Source organism: Phyllopteryx taeniolatus, chromosome 4, assembly GCF_024500385.1.
Source record: "Phyllopteryx taeniolatus isolate TA_2022b chromosome 4, UOR_Ptae_1.2, whole genome shotgun sequence".
Classification (NCBI taxonomy): domain Eukaryota; kingdom Metazoa; phylum Chordata; class Actinopteri; order Syngnathiformes; family Syngnathidae; genus Phyllopteryx; species Phyllopteryx taeniolatus.
Window position 1 is genome coordinate 28,367,835 of NC_084505.1, and position 17,162 is coordinate 28,384,996.

The window sequence follows — 17,162 nt, forward strand, 5'->3', positions numbered from 1 at the left end:
CAAAAAGCCACCGTAGGTCGCCATTAAAAGCAACGACTGGTTCATTACACACGCAGTGGCTATTTTATGGGCACCACGTAATCAGTAAATGGAGCACATTTTTATTCATGGCAACAAATATGCAGCCTAGAGGCTCTTGTGGTGTATGGATGACCTCAGAGCAATGTGATTGGACACTTTTCAAGTGCTTTGAACTTCCAGCCATGCGGCATCATTTTCTGGATCATTATCGCGTTTGATATACTTACAGAGAAACCTCAATATAATATGCATTTAGGAAGACAAATATGCAAGCTTGACTCTCTGAGCAGCCACACAAAAATATTTGTTGGACCTTGGTTGCCGCGTTGACGTGAGCTCCCTTGGCCAGTAACAAGCTGGCCATCTCAGCGTGTCCCTCCTGTGCAGCCAGGTGAAGAGGACTGACGCCCTGCTTGGTCAGAACATTGGTCTCTGCGCCATACTGCAGCAGCGCTCGCGCAATGTTGGTCTGGTTCTTTTTGGCCGCGATGTGAAGAGGAGTGTAGCCATTCTGTACAAAGAAAAGAGAACAGCAACAACATGAATTCTTCTTTGTGAGTGAAGCAGAACCCTCTGCAACTTTGCAATAAAAACTGCGGCTTAAGATGGCGAAAAAGGTTGAGCCGTACATCACTACGATGACACTTTAAGACATAGTCCTCACCTTTGCAGTAGCATGGGGTGAGGCCTCTTTGTCCAGCAGCAGGAGCGCCACCTCCTGGTTGTCATAATGAGCTGCTACATGGAGCGGCGTTAGTCCATTCTGTGCCAGCAGAAATGTTGTTACACAATTGAGGGAACACCTCTTTATGTCTACCTTTGCTTGGACATATACATTGAGCAACTGCATCAGCTACATCTGCACAACCTAATGAGAATCCAATACAATAGTTTGATCAAAAAATGATGCCTTTGCAAAGTTAAAAATTCATTAATAATAACAATAAAAACAATCTTGATTGTTTCTTCTGTATATTTGCCTTATCTTTTACAGCAAAGCAATTGAGGTGTGTTTTGACCCTTTGTTTTTTAAATATGTATATCGTGGTGGAGGAGTTTGTGTGTCCCAATGATCTTAGGAGCTACGTTGTTAGGGGTTTCACGCCCCTGGTTGGGTCACCCATGGCAAACAGGTTCGAGGTGACGTGGAATGTCACCTCTCTGGCGGCGAAGGAGCCCGAGCTGGTGTGCGAGGTCGAGAAGTTCCGACTAGATATAGTCAAACTCGCCTCCACACACAGCTTGGGCTCTGGTACCAGTCCTCTCGAGAGGCGTTGGACTCTCTTCCACTCTGGAGTTGCCCACGGTGAGAGGCGCCAAGCAGGTGTGGGTATACTTATTGCCCCCCGGCTCGGCACCTGTACGTTAGGGTTCACCCCGGTGGATGAGAGGGTAGCCTCCCTCGGCCAGGGGACGGGTCCTGACTGTTGTTTGTGCCTATGCACCAAACAGCAGTTCAGAGTAGCCACCCTTCTTGGAGTCCTTGGAGGGGGTGCTGGAGAGCGCTCCCGTTGGGGACTCCATCGTTCTGGTGGGGGACTTCAATGCTCACGTGGGCAATGACAGTGAGGGCGTGATTGGGTACCGGCTGGCCAAGCGAAATGCTGCTTTGGTTGTCGCTTAAGCAAAAACTCGGGTATGGGAGGAGTTCGGTGAGGCCATGGAGAAAGACTTCCGGACGGCTTCAAGTAAATTCTGGTCCACCTTCCGGCGTCTCAGGAGGGGGAAGCAGTGCACCATCAACACTGTGTATATTGGGGATTGGGCGCTGCTGACCTCGCTTCGGAACGTTGTGAGTCGATGGGGAGAACACTTCGAAGACCTCCTCAATTCCGCCGACATGCCTTCCCATGAGGAAGCAGAGTCTGGGTTCTTTGAGGCAGGCTCTCCTATCCTATCAGATTCAGGAGGAGCAGTGTGGTTTTCATCTTGGCCGTGGAACAGTGGACCAGTTCTACACCCTCGGCAGGGTCCTCGAGGGTGCATTGGAGTTCGCCGAACCAGTCTACATGTGTTTTGTGGACTTGGAGAAGGCGTTCGACCGTGTCCCTCTGGGAGTCCTGTGGTGGGTGCTTCGGGAGTATGTGGTACCGAAACCCCTGATACGGGCTGTTCGGTCCCTGTACGACCGGAGTCAGAAAATGGATGGATGGATATATATATACACACCAAGTGATTGAAAAGTAACTCGCTATTTTTAAGGACTTTAAGTAATTTATTTCTGAACTCTAATTCTTACAAGAAATGAACATGAGAAGAAAGTGTATTGCATGGAGTTTTATTTCAAATTGGATTTGGGCGCCAGCATTAGTCACCAGTTTCTCACGCCACCTGGGAACCGCATTAACTGATTCCACAAGGAACTCTTGTAGGATGGAAGACATAACTTCTCGTATTCGCCCTTTAAGTTCTTCCAAAGTCATTGGTTTGGTAGAATATATTTGCTCCTTTAATCATGGAACATGCACAAAAAATTGAGAAAAAATATTACAACATATGACTAAATTATAAGTGTTTTAAAATAGGGAGTTACTTTTCAATCACCCTGTATATATATAAATGCCATTAACATTGCATCGTCAAAGAGAGCAAGCCATTGTCAACACTTTACTCAACAATTTGTAAAAATAACACATGGGGACAGACCCATTGTATAGATTTGTGAAAAGAATATGACATTTCCCAAATTTTGGCATTGGAGGTTTCGGCCCGACGCCATTTAACGTACTTGATTTATCCAATTAGGGTTATGGATAATGAACACTAATAGAACTGCAGAACTACCCTGCATCATATTGACAGCGGTTTGTTATGTTATCATATTGCTGAATAAGTTCACTAAAATGAGCATTAGTAGCTTTGTAGGCAGTAACAACACAGTACTACAGCTCTTAAGTAATACAGCTCTTGTACTTCTATCGGTGTACTTAATGAAATCACCCATAAGTGTAAACCTCAAATCTTCTTTTAATAAACACTTACAGGTTAGAAATGATATACTGTACATTACTAACATCGAGATGATGTAATTGCAGTTTGTGTCTTTGTATAAAAGAAGTAAAAATGCCCCTAAAAAAAATCTTACCTTGCCTGCATCATCAGGGAGAGCTTTGCGTTGAAGTAGTAGTTTTGCTACATCAAGGCTTCCGTACTTAGCAGCTACATGTAATGGAGTAAATCCTTTCTGTAGCAGATCGTAAAAAAATCAATCCAAGTGATCAGAAGTTATTCTTAGCCGTGTATTATAACCCCGGTTCTTGCACTCACCTTGGTGGCCATGGAGTGCGACGCTCCGGCCTCCAGGAGCACGGCGGCTGTCTCCACTTGGCCCTCTCGGGCTGAAATGTGGAGGGGGGTGTAACCGTTGACGGTGGCGGCATCCGGGTGGGCCATGTGCTGGAGGAGCAGCTGCACAATGTCAGTTTTCCCTAAACGGGATGAGATGTGGAGGGGAGTCTGGTCCTCCTGTGATTGCAGGACAACAGATAAGCAAGGCGGCAGTAAAATCTAGAAGCAGACATTGTGAGACCGGTATGGGCTGTACGCTCACCACAACATTAGATACACCCCCACAATCTAATGAGATCCTCATTCGATTGCGCGGGTGTACCGAATGACAGTGCTGACTCACCCTGGCCATGGCGTCCACCAGCGCGCCGTTCCTCAGCAAACAGCGCACCACCTCCATCTGGCCTGCTCGCGCCGCCATGTGAAGAGCTGTCTCGCCGCGCTTTGGAGCAAAGACAGAACCTCATTATGCGAGGCAGAACAATTGTGTTGTAAGAATCAGGGAGCACTAATTCACTAATCCAGCGCAACCCCTGATTTGATTTGATTGATATTTCATTGATGAAGAGGTGTGTCTCAACGCTCGGCAACAGGTCTCCAACGTACAATGTTGCAGACATCAGGCGAGGCTCCGTTCTGCAGCAGAAGTAGAACGATGTTGAGGTGGCCCATGAAGGCAGCGACATGGATGGGAGTCAAGCCAGACTAAAAATCACAACACAGCAAAGACCGTTATAATATCATGGTCATTTAGCATCAAGTATTGACGTGACAAAATTCATCTGAGGCATTCTTCAGTAAGTCTTTCACCTCAGTAATGGCCTGGATGGATGCTCCATATTTCACCAACAATTCCATCACCTTCACCCTGTTCTTTTTACAAGCGATGTGTAGGGGAGTGAATCCGTTCTAGTGGAGAGACAAAGACGTATTTCAAACGCATATGTCACTTTTGTCATGTTCTGTCCAATATGTATGCATGCATACGAGCGCTCTGGCATTGGGATTGGCCTTCTTGTCCAGCAGCAGCTTGGTGACCCGGTAGTGGCCACAGTGAGCCGCCACGTGCAGCGCTGTGAGGTAGTCCAGTGTGACATCATCGACGGGGGCCTTGTCCTGCAGCAGCAGCTTCACACACTCCACGTGGTCGCCCTGGGCTGACATGTGCAGCGGCGACAGTCCGTTCTGCGCGTAACGAACCGAGGAACACGTATCGCGTCATCTTCTCTTCTACGCTCGCCACTTACACTTACACTTACAGTACACACAATATGATGAGAGGATTGATTTAGGATCTGGAAGAGTGTTTCTTTACGTAGCTTACTTTCAACGTTAATTCATTACTCACGATGTTCCCTTGGTCATTTTCTGTAGCATTACATTTCAGAAGGTACACTTAGAGATATATGAAATAGATCTGAATCTCTTTTTTGCCGTTTCTTGTCGCTATAAGGTTACACTCTGGTTTACCGAACATAATGAGAATATGGCCATCTCATAAATTTAAAAGCCATCGTCTTTTTTTGCCGTTACAGTATGCCTGCAGTAGTGTGTTACGGCGGTGTGTTACTTTTGCAAACTTCCCAACACAGTTTCTTACCAGCATAACTCAAAAAATTACTCAATACAAAATATGGGATTGACATGGACCATTTATGTTTATTGGGAATAATCTAATCTAATCCATGGAAGAGGCATGCATTACTGTCACCTGCAGGACATACGGTGGATATAAAAGGTCTACACACCCCGTTAAATGCCAGGTTTTGTTTATCTAAAACAAATGAGACCAAGATAAATCATTTCAAAACTCCCCCCCCCCCTAAAACAATACAAAAATAAACAACTGAAATAATGTGGTTGCACATGTGTGCACACCCTCATAACTGCGTGATGTGATTGTGTTTAGAATTAGCCAATCACAATCAAACATGTTAAATGAGAGTCATTTGTAACTTCCTGAGTGTTTATTTAGCTACAGCTCATGGATAGGATCCTATTGGCTTGAGCAAATACACCTAATAATGGCTAGCACGCCTATGATTGGGTTAGTTAGTTGCAGCTGAGCATATTAGTGGAGTACATGCAGTATTACCTTCGTTCTGGCCAAAATAGGTGCACCTTTCTCCAGCAGCAGCTCCACTGCTGCATCATGTCCACTCCTGGCCGCACAGTGTAGAGGAGTTAGCCCATCCTAGGAGGATTAAGTTGAAGTGAGTCAAGATGGTCGACTTGTTTACAGCAGTGATTCCCAATCACCACAAATTAAGGTGCCGTGAGGGATGGTCAGTAAATTATCCAGTTTTGCTTAATTGGTGCGAAAATGCTTATTTATTGACTCCATCTCTCTATGCCAGCGATGTATAGTGGCAGGCAAAAGAACGAAATGCTCCACTCGACGGCAGAAGGGCCAATTAGCCTGTGTATCCGCCTGCTGCCGTTCATACAAGAGAATAATAGCTTTGCGCGCAACTAAACAGGCCCAGATTTCCCATTCAGTCAGTACATTTGTGAATAAATTGAGATGAGATCAGCATTTTTTTTCAGTATACCTGTACATCTAATTTTGTTATTACACCTTTGTTTGGGGGCGTGCCGTGAGAGTTTTCCGTAGAAATATGTGCTTGCCTCATCAAAGGTTGGGAAACGTTGGAGCAGAGATGAATGGCTGTACGTCGACTTCTTTTGCAAAAGCGAGCGTGCCGACTTACTCTTGTTTTTGCGTCGATCTGAGCTCCTCGGTCCAACAGCAGGACCACCATGTTGGTGTTGCCTCTCTTTGAGGCCACATGCAGAGGCGTTATTCCGTTCTGACAGCACAGATGAGAAAACATCGGGAGGGATAGAAACATTGTTATTGTAAGATTACAGAAACGCAATGACTCTCGAGCACTGTGTTGCTGTATGGGTTACCCAGATTGATGGTTTAAAATATCGTATCATAAAAACAATTTGCATACTGTAATAGGAAGTCATAACAAGCTCTTTTGTGATGAAAGCATCAACAAGCAATAGACTGGTGACAATTACTGTACGGTAAATGGAAAAATGTGAAAAAAAGGAGGGGAGAGAACACAGAGGTAGTGTAATTGGTCTCAGTCATTATTAGAATAAAAAAAATATGAATCTTATGTGTAGGATTTAGACATCAAATTCCATATTGAAGGGAAAAATTTTTTGTCATTAGCCTCACTTATGATACTGGACTACAGGCGAAAACATTAAATTAAAGAGAATGTCAGTATCTTGATTGTAAATTGAAGTAGAAGGGCTTCAGCTACTGAGTGAAAACACACACAAGCGAGTGTCTTGATGTGATTAGAGAAAGTCGAATAGGGCGTCTACCCTGGCTGTGAAGTCCACAGCGGCTCCTCTGTTCAGCAACAGGGTGGAGACATTCACGTTGCCGTAGTGAGCGGCGATGTGCAGAGGGGTGAAACCACTCTGTTTGAGACAGGGGGCGAGGGGGCGAGGGGGGGAGAGGAGAGGAGAGGAGAAGAGAGGAGAGGAGAGGAGAGGAGAGGAGAGGAGAGGAGAGGAGAGGAGAGGAGAGGAGAGGAGAGGAGAGGAGAGGAGAGGAGAGGAGAGGAGAGGAGAGGAGAGGAGAGGAGAGGAGAGGAGAGGAGAGGGAGTAATGGCGGAAACAGCAGGTGAAAAAAGGAGAACACTTGCAAAAGAAAGAAAGCTGGTGAAGAACAGACACCTCATTCTACTGTTGTGGCATTACCATAAGGCAGCATGCAAAAAAAAACAAAAAAAAAAAAAAAAAAAAACACACACACACACACACACATACACACACATTGACAGAAGAAAACAACCTAAAAAAAATAGGCATGCCCTGAACAATGCATGCAACAACGCTTTCTTTACTGCCATACTGGTGAAAAAAGAGACAACAGCAAAGTGCACGCACAAAGCCTCTACTCTATGTGAATCTGCCCACAGACAAATGGACGCTGATCGATATAAGCGCTAAACTACAAGCAAATCTGCTGTACAGTCAGTCGCAGGTGTGTTCACTCCTTACCTTCCCATTCTGATAGACATGGTGCAATTTGATTAAGAAACAGAGTTAACGGAAAGATCGTAAAAGACATTCAGATATCATCGCGCTTAGGCGTACGCATGCCGCAGGTGATGGAGAGAAAAAGAGCAGTAACGAAATAAGAATAACATGTGAGCTGCTTTTTGGAGAAATAACGACTAATAGAAACGGAGCATAATTTCAAATCCACGTGCTCGAAGAGTAAACCAGATCACATGTGGCGATAAACCTCGCATCTATACAGAAAAGAGTGTGAGCCATGCTGGGGTGTATGTTACATGCACTTGTATTGGTCAATTTAGCATGCATGACTACAAAGTCCTGAAAAGGGGAAAGCTAAAAACAACAAAGCTTGAAGAGATGGTCAAAGGGCACAGAAATGACTGAGATCGGGCGGCGATGAGTCGGTTAATGTACCTCGGTAGTTCTATTGACCATCATCTGGTTAGTAGGCAGAGAGAAACGGGAGGATAGGGCGTTGGGTTGGTCAGGAAAGGCCTCGCACCGCCACACGACAAACAAGGTAAGTCAACAGTCGCACCGAGGAAAAGACAAGGAAGCCATTGGTAACGCACTTTTGAAAAGGGAAATGGATGGGAAAAGGAAATCAACTGGATTCCTTCTTTGGTTTCCTCCTCATTCAACATTTGACTTTAGTTATCTTCGATCAGATATCCTTTCAAAAATAGCGTCCTCCTGACCTGGGGACAACTATTTTCATCCCAAAATGTTGACGCATTCATGTGACTTCAAAAGTACTTGAACGTTTGATCCAAGGTACCTTGGCTTCACTGGATCAATAAATGATCCGCTGCATCCATGTATATACTGTAACTTCATATGCCAGAGTATATAATTATACTTTTATTTTTTACTACTTGTCACGGCCCAACTGGCAACTTTTCTTCCTGCTTAGATTCGATGTCAATTTATTTGGATCCACCTCAAAAGCTGCTTTGTATGTTTTGGTTTTTGCAGAGATTTATCGAAATAAAGTGCTGGATGTTGATATATGTTTTTTTCTACCTTGTTAAATCTTTGTGAGTAAGTATTGTGAGAAATCATGAACATGATAAGTGACTTCACAAAGATGGATATCATTAATGATTAATTGTAACATAAAAATTCAAGCAAATGCGTTATTCCGAAGTGTGTCTCAAACTGGTAGTCCTTTGCATTCGTCGGTACCCGAGAACCAAGTGCTCAGTTTCAAAGAGGTCGTTGACCCCTGACCTACACTGTCCGCGTCTCGCCGTGAAGCCGACAGCGCGGCGCCTGCTCACCTTGGACTGGACGTCGGCGTTGTGGTCGTTCTGGAGCAGCAGCGCGGCTGACTTGGTGTCGTCCTTGCGGGCGGCGATGTGCAAGGCGGGCAGACGCACTTTGCCTTTGGTGTCGTGCTCCAGCAGCAGGGACACCACCGCGTTGTGACCCTGCTGGAGCGCGATGGCGAGTGGGGTGAAGCCGTCCTTTCGGGCGCACACACAAGAGGGAGGTGGACATGTAACGTAGAAGCAAATTGGGATGCGCATGGAAGACAAAAAAACAGTGTGCCCCAACGTCCGAATAAATAACCCAAACTGGCACCTCATTAGTTCCCCTTGGTTGCTGTCAGTACATTTACTATGCCAGATACCGTAACAGTAAACGTCTTTACCACAACAAAAACAGCCTGCAGAGCATACAAGGCATCGGGAAAGCTGGGAAGTTTATGGCGAACATTACTGAGAAAGTGCAAAACATTTCAACATGTCGTCGTCAACAATTACGTATAGTTATTACATTCATAATCTACACATAGTACGTTTATATTCCATCATTTATGTATTGCAGTTTCAATACCTTGATATAATATCATGTCTATTGTGTTTATTTAATATTATGATACATCATCAAAATGGATTTATACAAAAAAAAATAAAAAACGTCTCAACCCTGCAAAGGTCATCTGGCACTCTCAGGAGGTGAGTAAATAACGCCCGCCCACGACCGCTGTATGAGGTTTTTGCAATATTGATTCATTTCTCCAAAGTTACCTCTGTTGCAATACTCTGGTTTCCGTCATTTTCCAACAAGTATCTTACAACCTCCAAGTGATTCTCCTGTGCGGCCATGTAGAGCGGAGTGAAGCCATTCTGTGTGGCGACAGCACACGCACTCAGCTCACTCACAAATGTCGCCGTTTGCGTTGCAATGGATCGAGTAACTTCGTCATCAAGCGAAGACGCCTGACCTGAGACTGCGAGTTGACGTCAGCTCCTCTCTTCACCAGGAGGCGGACCACCTCTCTTTGCCCGGCCAGCGAGGCAATGTGAAGGGCAGTGTTTCCTTTCTGTGGCGTGAAGAAGCGGTCAAGTGGGTTGCATACACAATGCATTCACGGGCTTCTTTCGAAGCACTTTTTCACAGTATATATCTTCTCACATTAGGATTGTTTTGAAGTTTCAAAACTAGACACACCCCACTGCATCCTTTTACATTAAATAAGTAGTTGCCAGCTGAAAAAAAATGAACAGCACAATGCCTCAAAAGTCACAAAGGCGTGCGCTTGATTCGTTTAATCCGGGGGGGGGGGGACAAGGCACGGCCCGAGGGCCCCATAAAGCCCGCTCCCTTCTTTAATCCGGCCCACCGAGGATTTGCATGATGACGATTGCAATAATACGTGTTCAATTCATTTCTAGCTAAAATTGGTCAATTAAAATTGACATATTCATGTTTTATTTATGTGGTATTCATTTATCTCATTCAATTGATTCATTGCAAAAAACAAAACAAAAAAGATCACAAAATAAACTATAAACTAATTTTTTGATTTTAATCAAATCAACTCGAAATAATATCTACAGTTTACAAACTCAACTATTTTATATACACATTTGAACTTTTTTAAACCTCATCTCCAAATGAATCTGTCAATTTTAAAACTCAAGTGTGGCCCTTGATCACAAAAGTTTGCGCAACTCTGGTCCAACTTCATATTACAGACAGTTAAGAATGTTAAAATGATACATCGCCTGCACTGGTTATAAAGATTAAACAATTAGATACGTGCCAATATATCATTTAAGGTGAAACATATATGAATTCTGGTGCACGATATACAATGTAAAGCTCTTGCTTACTTAGTTAAGTCCATTTGGTGACTTAGCCAGTGTGTAAGTGTGAGTATGTGACCTAATGGTTGCTCAATGAGACGTAAATCTCTCGTATTAATGTTGTCGACCGAAAGGAAAGGAACGTTACAATGATTGATGCTTTTATTTTGGGGATGTGAAAGGTTCCTGAAAAGCTAATGTCAAAGGCCACGCTGGTGTCACGAAAGGACACGAGCGACGGCTTCCCCGCTGGCTGCGAAGAGCGCCGCATGAGGCGCGGACAGAGTCGAATAACAAACAGCTGATTCTGACATTCACTTCTGTCGCAAGTCCAATGTGACACCCAACAACAACGCACACACACACACACACACACATTTTTATGTTTACTCTTTCTAGTGAATTGAAATTATCCGTAGTCGATTGCCTTAGAGCCACAAAAAAAGATAACTTAGCATCACAGGTTATCACTATACAGTATAGCTACTGCAACTTTGTATATTGGCGTCCGTACAGTATCTTTATGACAGTATACCTTAGTGGATGAGTCAACAGGTGCTCCTCTCTCCAGCAGTTCGTCAACTAGATCCTGGTGTCCCTCTTTGGCCGCCAAATGCAAGGCGTTCAAACCATTCTACGAGGATGACAAACACACATTCAATACCGTGAAAGTAGCATATATGTGGCATTTATAAACAGTATACAGATCCTGTAGCTCCTCCGGATTTCATGTATGGAGATGAGTCAACTTGACATAGAGTGACGGACACGCAAAACATCCAACGCATTTCAATCCAGTTTCTCGCAGTGACAGAAAATGAATTATGAATCGTATTTTGTTGATAATTCCTAAACAACACCAGGATCATACAGCAGAGCTCAGCACTCCACCAAGGCTGAACACGTGTCCTGTAGGTGGTGGTAATATTCACCGTCTTCTGCGGAGTATGGATCGTTGCTTGAAAAGAAATCCTGGATCCACACCAGAAAATGTGGATTATCTGAGTAATAGTAGTGGTCCAAGTAGTAGTGGTAATAGCTGGCTGCTAACAAAGACAATCGTAAAAGGAAACCTTGGATTTGTAGCTGGCGGAGGTCATGATTATCAAAAAAAAAATCAATACAATCGCGGACCCACATCCCAATATGAAAGTTTCCTCGTTGGCTCATAGCACACCCCTCTACAAACGTTTGTGGACTCAGGAGACATGAAACAAGAGAGACAGCTTACTTCCACTTAAAACATGGCACTCAGTACAGAAGGGCATTTTCAAAAAATAGCATATTCACCTCATCTTCCATTGTGCACTATTTTCTTCTGGCTGCAAAAGTAGTTCAATGTAGTCTTGTTTCTACTTGCCACCTGTTGTCAAACCAATGTCTCTTTATCTTTCAGTTCTTGCCACAATTTCTTCTTGTGGTTTCTTAAACTGTGTTGCCGGATGATGGAGATGGCACACCAAACTATCACCAATGGTCCTGAGGTTTAGGTCCAAAGTTGCAGGCGTGTCCTCCTGTTCCCCCGCGCCTGCCGGCTCAGAAGATTAGCCTGGCACTGCCGTCAACGAGAAGCTGCGATGTTGCTAACACGTCCGCTACCGGCGCACCCTTTCCTCACTTGTGCACGTACACACACACAGGCGCGCACACACAAAATAAATAAATCTGGACGCGTGCACATGCACGGGGGTAAGACTTGAGTGCCTAAATGCCATAAGGGGTGTCATGTTACTGCCCTCTTTCTGCACAGTCACAGAGGGTAAGCAGGACACCCAAGTACATAAAAATGGCTACTCATATTTAAGGGCAACTGACATGTCATCCTTTCAAAAAGAAAAGAGGGCATTCGTCAGGGAGCGAGCTGTGCCGATCACAGGGGGCATCAGTGAGGAAGGTCGCATCATGTTTGTACAAAAACACTCAAACGATTAAAAACAAAAAACAAAAACAAGGGTGAGCAAATACATAACTCAGGATTTTTTTATTATTATTATTATATTTTTTTTTTAAAGAAAATCGTTTTTTTTTAAATTAGTCAAACGTGGCTTTCACATGCAGTTTAGGTGAATTGAAGACACTAAATTGCCCAAAGGTGTGAATGTGAGTGAGAAACTTTTTTTGTCATTTCAAAGTGGCCCTAATAATGCCACACAGTATAATTTGCACATCACAACAATATATATATATATATTTTTTTTACAATACATGTACATTTAGCCTCACGGAACTCCTCCCATGCCCGAGTTTTTGCTGTATTGGACCCCCTGATACGGGCGGTTCGGTGCCTGTACGACCGGAGTTAGAGTTTGGTCCGCATTGCCGGCAGTAAGTCGGATTCATTTCCGGTGAGGGTTGGACTCCGCCAAGCCTGCCCTTTGTCACCGATTCTGTTCATAACTTTTATGGACAGAATTTCTCGGCGCGGCCGAGGCGAGGAGGGGGTCCGGTTTGGTGGTCTCAGTATTGCAGATGATGTGGTTCTGTTGGCTTCATCAAGCCGTGACCTCCAACTCTCACTGGAGCGCTTCGCAGCAGAGCGTGAAGCGGCTGGGATGAGAATCGGCACCTCCAAATCTGAGACGGTGGTCCTCAGTCGGAAAACGGTGGCGTGCCGTCTCCGGGTCGGGGATGAGATCCTGCCCCGAGTGGAGGAGTTCAAGTACAGGAACAGGATAAGCGTAATACAAAATGGATGGATGGATTTGACGATCCATTAGGTACACCTGGTAACTATTATTATCATTATTATAATTATAATCTTTGCAAAGGTAGAGTGCGCAGGTGTACCTAATGATGTGGTGAGCGAGCGTATTGCGTAATGCACAGTATGACATCATAATCCTCATTGCTCCGATCAGGTTGGTGCTGTTACGCTGAGCTCATCATACGTTCGTGCGGTGACAGCGCCAGTGCTCTAATGCCGTCCCATCAATGAATTATAAATCGCACAGCCTCGTGAGTCAGCGCTATTTTTGCCGCTGCAGTGCCAAAAGGCAAAACTGAAGCAGCTTCCAAATGATGATCCTTTTTGCACATTTGAACGTGCATGCAGCCGCGCAGGTTTAAGCTTGTCATCAAAAGGACACGAGCAAATCCCTCGCATGAATGCACACATGCATTTCGGGACACTACCCGCTTAATGCTTAAGATCATCAAACAAATGTAAATATCGATCAAGGATAACATGAGTAAAAAAAAATTAGTTTTTAAATGGTGGTTTTATCTATTAAGGACAAAAAAAAAAAACAACAATTCAAATCTACCTTCAAGCATTTTCTATCACTATCAATGAATCTCTGTGGAGATATTTGGGCCCACTTCCTTGCAGAAGTATTTCTATCTATTTTATTTATCTATCTATCTCTATCTCTCTATCTCTCTCTCGCTATCTATCTATTTGAAGCCATTCAGAAATTGACTGGCTGGTGTGTTTTGTTTGGTTCGTTGTCCGACTGCTGACCCCAAGTGCGCTTCAGTTTCAGGTCACAAACTGATGGCTAAATATTCTCCTTCGGGATTTTCCGGCAAAGAGAAGAATTCATGTTTCTTCTGGCCGACTTGATTTTGTCACACATGTTCTATTTGAGTGATTTCTTGATGTGATCAGTGAAAATGAACCCAAAACATTTGATTATCCGCGGTTAATTCATGATTTGACATAGGTGAAAATGACTTTTTCACACAGGGCCAGGTAGCTTTTGAATTGTTTTTTTTCCCTTTATAAATTAAATCACCATTTAAAAACTGCATTTTATGTTTACTTTGCTTATCTTTCTGAGGTATTTACATTTGTTCGATGATCTTAAAAATGGACTCCTGAATGTAGACATTAGTCCACAAATTCAGTAGAAAACAAAATCTGCAGTGGTCTTCAGTTCTTTTGTGGACCGGTCAAAATGGCCACATAACAAAAAGTGGGACGTCAAGTTTTGTGTCACCCAAAAACTGAAAGACAAAAGCCCACACGCATAAAGACACAGACGCACGCACACTAAATCTCTTTTTCCCTCTGTGCTGTAACTAAAAGCTTCATTTAGCTAATGGACACGCGGCTAGTAAATCGACAAAATTTAAGCGAACTCCAGCCGAGTGAGATTAAATGTAATGTCCGTGTAACCTGATCACACATGCCAACAAATGTACTACGGAGTCCAAAGCATCCCGTCAACTTCAATAATAAGCAAGTGCGGTAGAGGAAATAATGTAGGCACACACGCGCAGGTTTAAGAGTAATATCACTCACAGGGGATTAACATTTGGGCGGATTAGAGGGGAGGTATGGCCTTTTTAATTGTGGCCAAGTGAGCACGAAATGGAAGGCACAAACGCACACACAAATTCCTTTGTATTTACAGAACTATATAGTCTGTCAACAAACATAACAGCTATTTTGTTGTTTTGACAGTCGGGAGCAGTATCGCCGACTCCAAACTAACTTTGGCAGCCTTTGGCTTTTGGCGCCGCATTTGATCTCGTCGCTGCTTTCCAAGATCTCCGGATTCACTTCTAATTGAACGTCTGACGTTATACCATCTCTAAGAATCCGCTACTGCCACGTTTCCTGGCTCTTGCTGAATGTATGCACCCGCTCATGTTGGCAGATGAATACTAATTCATCCTGTCTGGAGAGGAACATATGCAGTGATAAACTCCCATCATTCAGCGACATGAAGTGCATTACAGGCTTTGGTTATATAACATCCTGACTCAGCTGACCGCTGCGGATAATGGCTCTGTAATTGTATTGAGTGCTTTTCGGCAGGCATGATTTGGATCTGCTCATTTCCTTTGGAGCAAAAATATCTCTGCTAATCACGGGTAACCCAATCTTTTACCCTAAGGCGGCGCTCGCGTGGGTCTCCTGCTTGCGAAATCACGTGTGGTGACGTGTCTCTAAGTCACACAGCATCGTGCTGTGCTAAAAGCAATCAAAAGTGTTCAAACCACTGCAGTTCCCAGGCGTGTAGCCTCTGCTCTAATAGACACTTCGCCCCAAATGAAGGGAGTCCACTTGATTAAATGAATCCCGCACCCCCAATAGAGCCCTCCTTTTTTCGACTTAGGAACAAGAAGAACAGGTGGACTCGCTAGGTGGCTGTAATGGCCTTTCCTACGACTGATACCACCATGTGTCCGTACCACACACTGGCTGCAAACCATACATGGCAACTGTAAAGCTGTCATTTACAGTGGACAAGTGCATTGTATAAAACATGACAAAACATAAAACAATGCGAAGAAATAAAGTAGTTTATAAAGTGTAATCACTGCACGTTGGGACCAGCCGGAAGTCCCAACTGCAAGTACGCGCCTGAGGTGTGTGTCTTCAAAGGGGGCGTGGCCTAGTGGGTGACATGGGGAACATGGCTGGCGAGTCTCTGTGACGTTATTAGGACTCCCACTCGTGTTCAAAGCAGGACACGCCTCCGCTGCAATATGATTGGGTCCTTCATCGCGGCAGGGCAGATGACCGTTCCAAATTTGTGTCAGATTTGCCCAAAATACAAACAATCAAGTTAGTTAGGGTTAGGGATAGGGTTAGGGTGGGTGACGATGGCTTAGGGTTAGTGGGATTCATAATAACCCCCCCCCCCCCCCTACTGAAGTCGCATCTTTTCCCGTCTGGAAGGAGTAGGGCGTTTCCTACCAGGATACAGCAGCCAATCATAGCGCAGCGGTACGTGTCCTGCAGCCAATCATATTACAGCAGGGCGTGTCCTATGTAGCACATGAGTGGGATTCCTAATAACGCGTCTCTGTGAGCCTCTGGACGAGAGTTTTGGCCTACTGCTGCTGCTTGCAAGTGTTCTCATTCTGTATTTGTTTATTTGACTGCTTGTACTGTACAGAAAAGAAAAAAAACCGGCTAAAAGTGAAGAGTGCATTGTGAGTCTCTTTTTCATTCCACTTCACTTGAGCGGTGGCGTATCTGAATCTTGCTCGTAAACCAAGTAATCGAATAAGCGGCGGCACCTCACTTGAAAAACTTAATGCACTTTGAGAATAACGAGATCGAATTGAATACAAACGTGCATGCAACGAGACAGTTTGAACACAACCAGCTTGACGGCTGCTAAGATGTGATTCACTATTTTTTCTTAAGCTAGGTCATATATACGAACATGAACAGGCAGTTATCTTCTGTCTTATGCAACTCGCCACCGCCCCACCCAGGATGCAGACATCTTGTTTTGTCTCACAGCAAAGCAATACTACAATATCAGAGAAAGAAAGCGGCAGGAACAAGGTGACCTTTTTTTTTTTTTTTTTTTTTTATCTTCCAACTAGAGCAGAATCTATATGATGTTATAATTAACAGAATATAATACATACATTTTATAAATTCAAAGAAATAGTTTTCAAACAATCTTTATTTGCAATCATGTTAACAAACTAACATTCATACATCTCACCGGGGTAAAAATTGGCAGTGTAATATATTTTTTTCACACCATTTTTGAAATCTTTCTATTGTTTTATAAAATGTTACCCTTACCTTATACACCTGCACACACATGCACACAGACGCGCACACACACCGGGTTATAAATAAATAATGTCACGCACATTTTTGGTCAGCGGACAAGGGCTCAAATATGATCATCTGACACATGACAGATATGATAAAGGGCAGGGGTCTCCTGTTGCAGAGAGCAAGGTGGACTCTGTACGTCTATGTGCGTGCGTGCGAGCCTGTGTGTGTGCGC

At 44.1% G+C, this 17,162-nt stretch overlaps 1 protein-coding gene across 5 annotated transcripts in view; it reads right to left on the bottom strand.

Annotated features, from left to right (window-relative positions):
- Positions 1-17,162, bottom strand: part of LOC133477046 (ankyrin-2-like) — a 100,868-nt gene that overhangs the window by 64,463 nt on the left and 19,243 nt on the right. For 2 of the 5 annotated variants that reach the window (XM_061771313.1, XM_061771316.1), the window contains exons 3-18: positions 10,991-11,089; positions 9,591-9,689; positions 9,394-9,492; positions 8,641-8,826; positions 7,775-7,855; positions 6,655-6,753; positions 6,021-6,119; positions 5,405-5,503; positions 4,297-4,494; positions 4,120-4,218; positions 3,916-4,014; positions 3,653-3,751; positions 3,289-3,486; positions 3,107-3,205; positions 686-784; positions 335-532 (exon numbers count right to left, since the gene is read on the bottom strand). In XM_061771313.1, coding sequence (XP_061627297.1) covers positions 335-532; positions 686-784; positions 3,107-3,205; positions 3,289-3,486; positions 3,653-3,751; positions 3,916-4,014; positions 4,120-4,218; positions 4,297-4,494; positions 5,405-5,503; positions 6,021-6,119; positions 6,655-6,753; positions 7,775-7,855; positions 8,641-8,826; positions 9,394-9,492; positions 9,591-9,689; positions 10,991-11,089 — 1,950 coding nt within the window. Of the gene's footprint in view, positions 1-334; positions 533-685; positions 785-3,106; positions 3,206-3,288; positions 3,487-3,652; positions 3,752-3,915; positions 4,015-4,119; positions 4,219-4,296; positions 4,495-5,404; positions 5,504-6,020; positions 6,120-6,654; positions 6,754-7,774; positions 7,856-8,640; positions 8,827-9,393; positions 9,493-9,590; positions 9,690-10,990; positions 11,090-17,162 lie in introns of those variants that run through there. The other 3 variants (XM_061771318.1, XM_061771314.1, XM_061771315.1) reach the window with 2 other exon arrangements.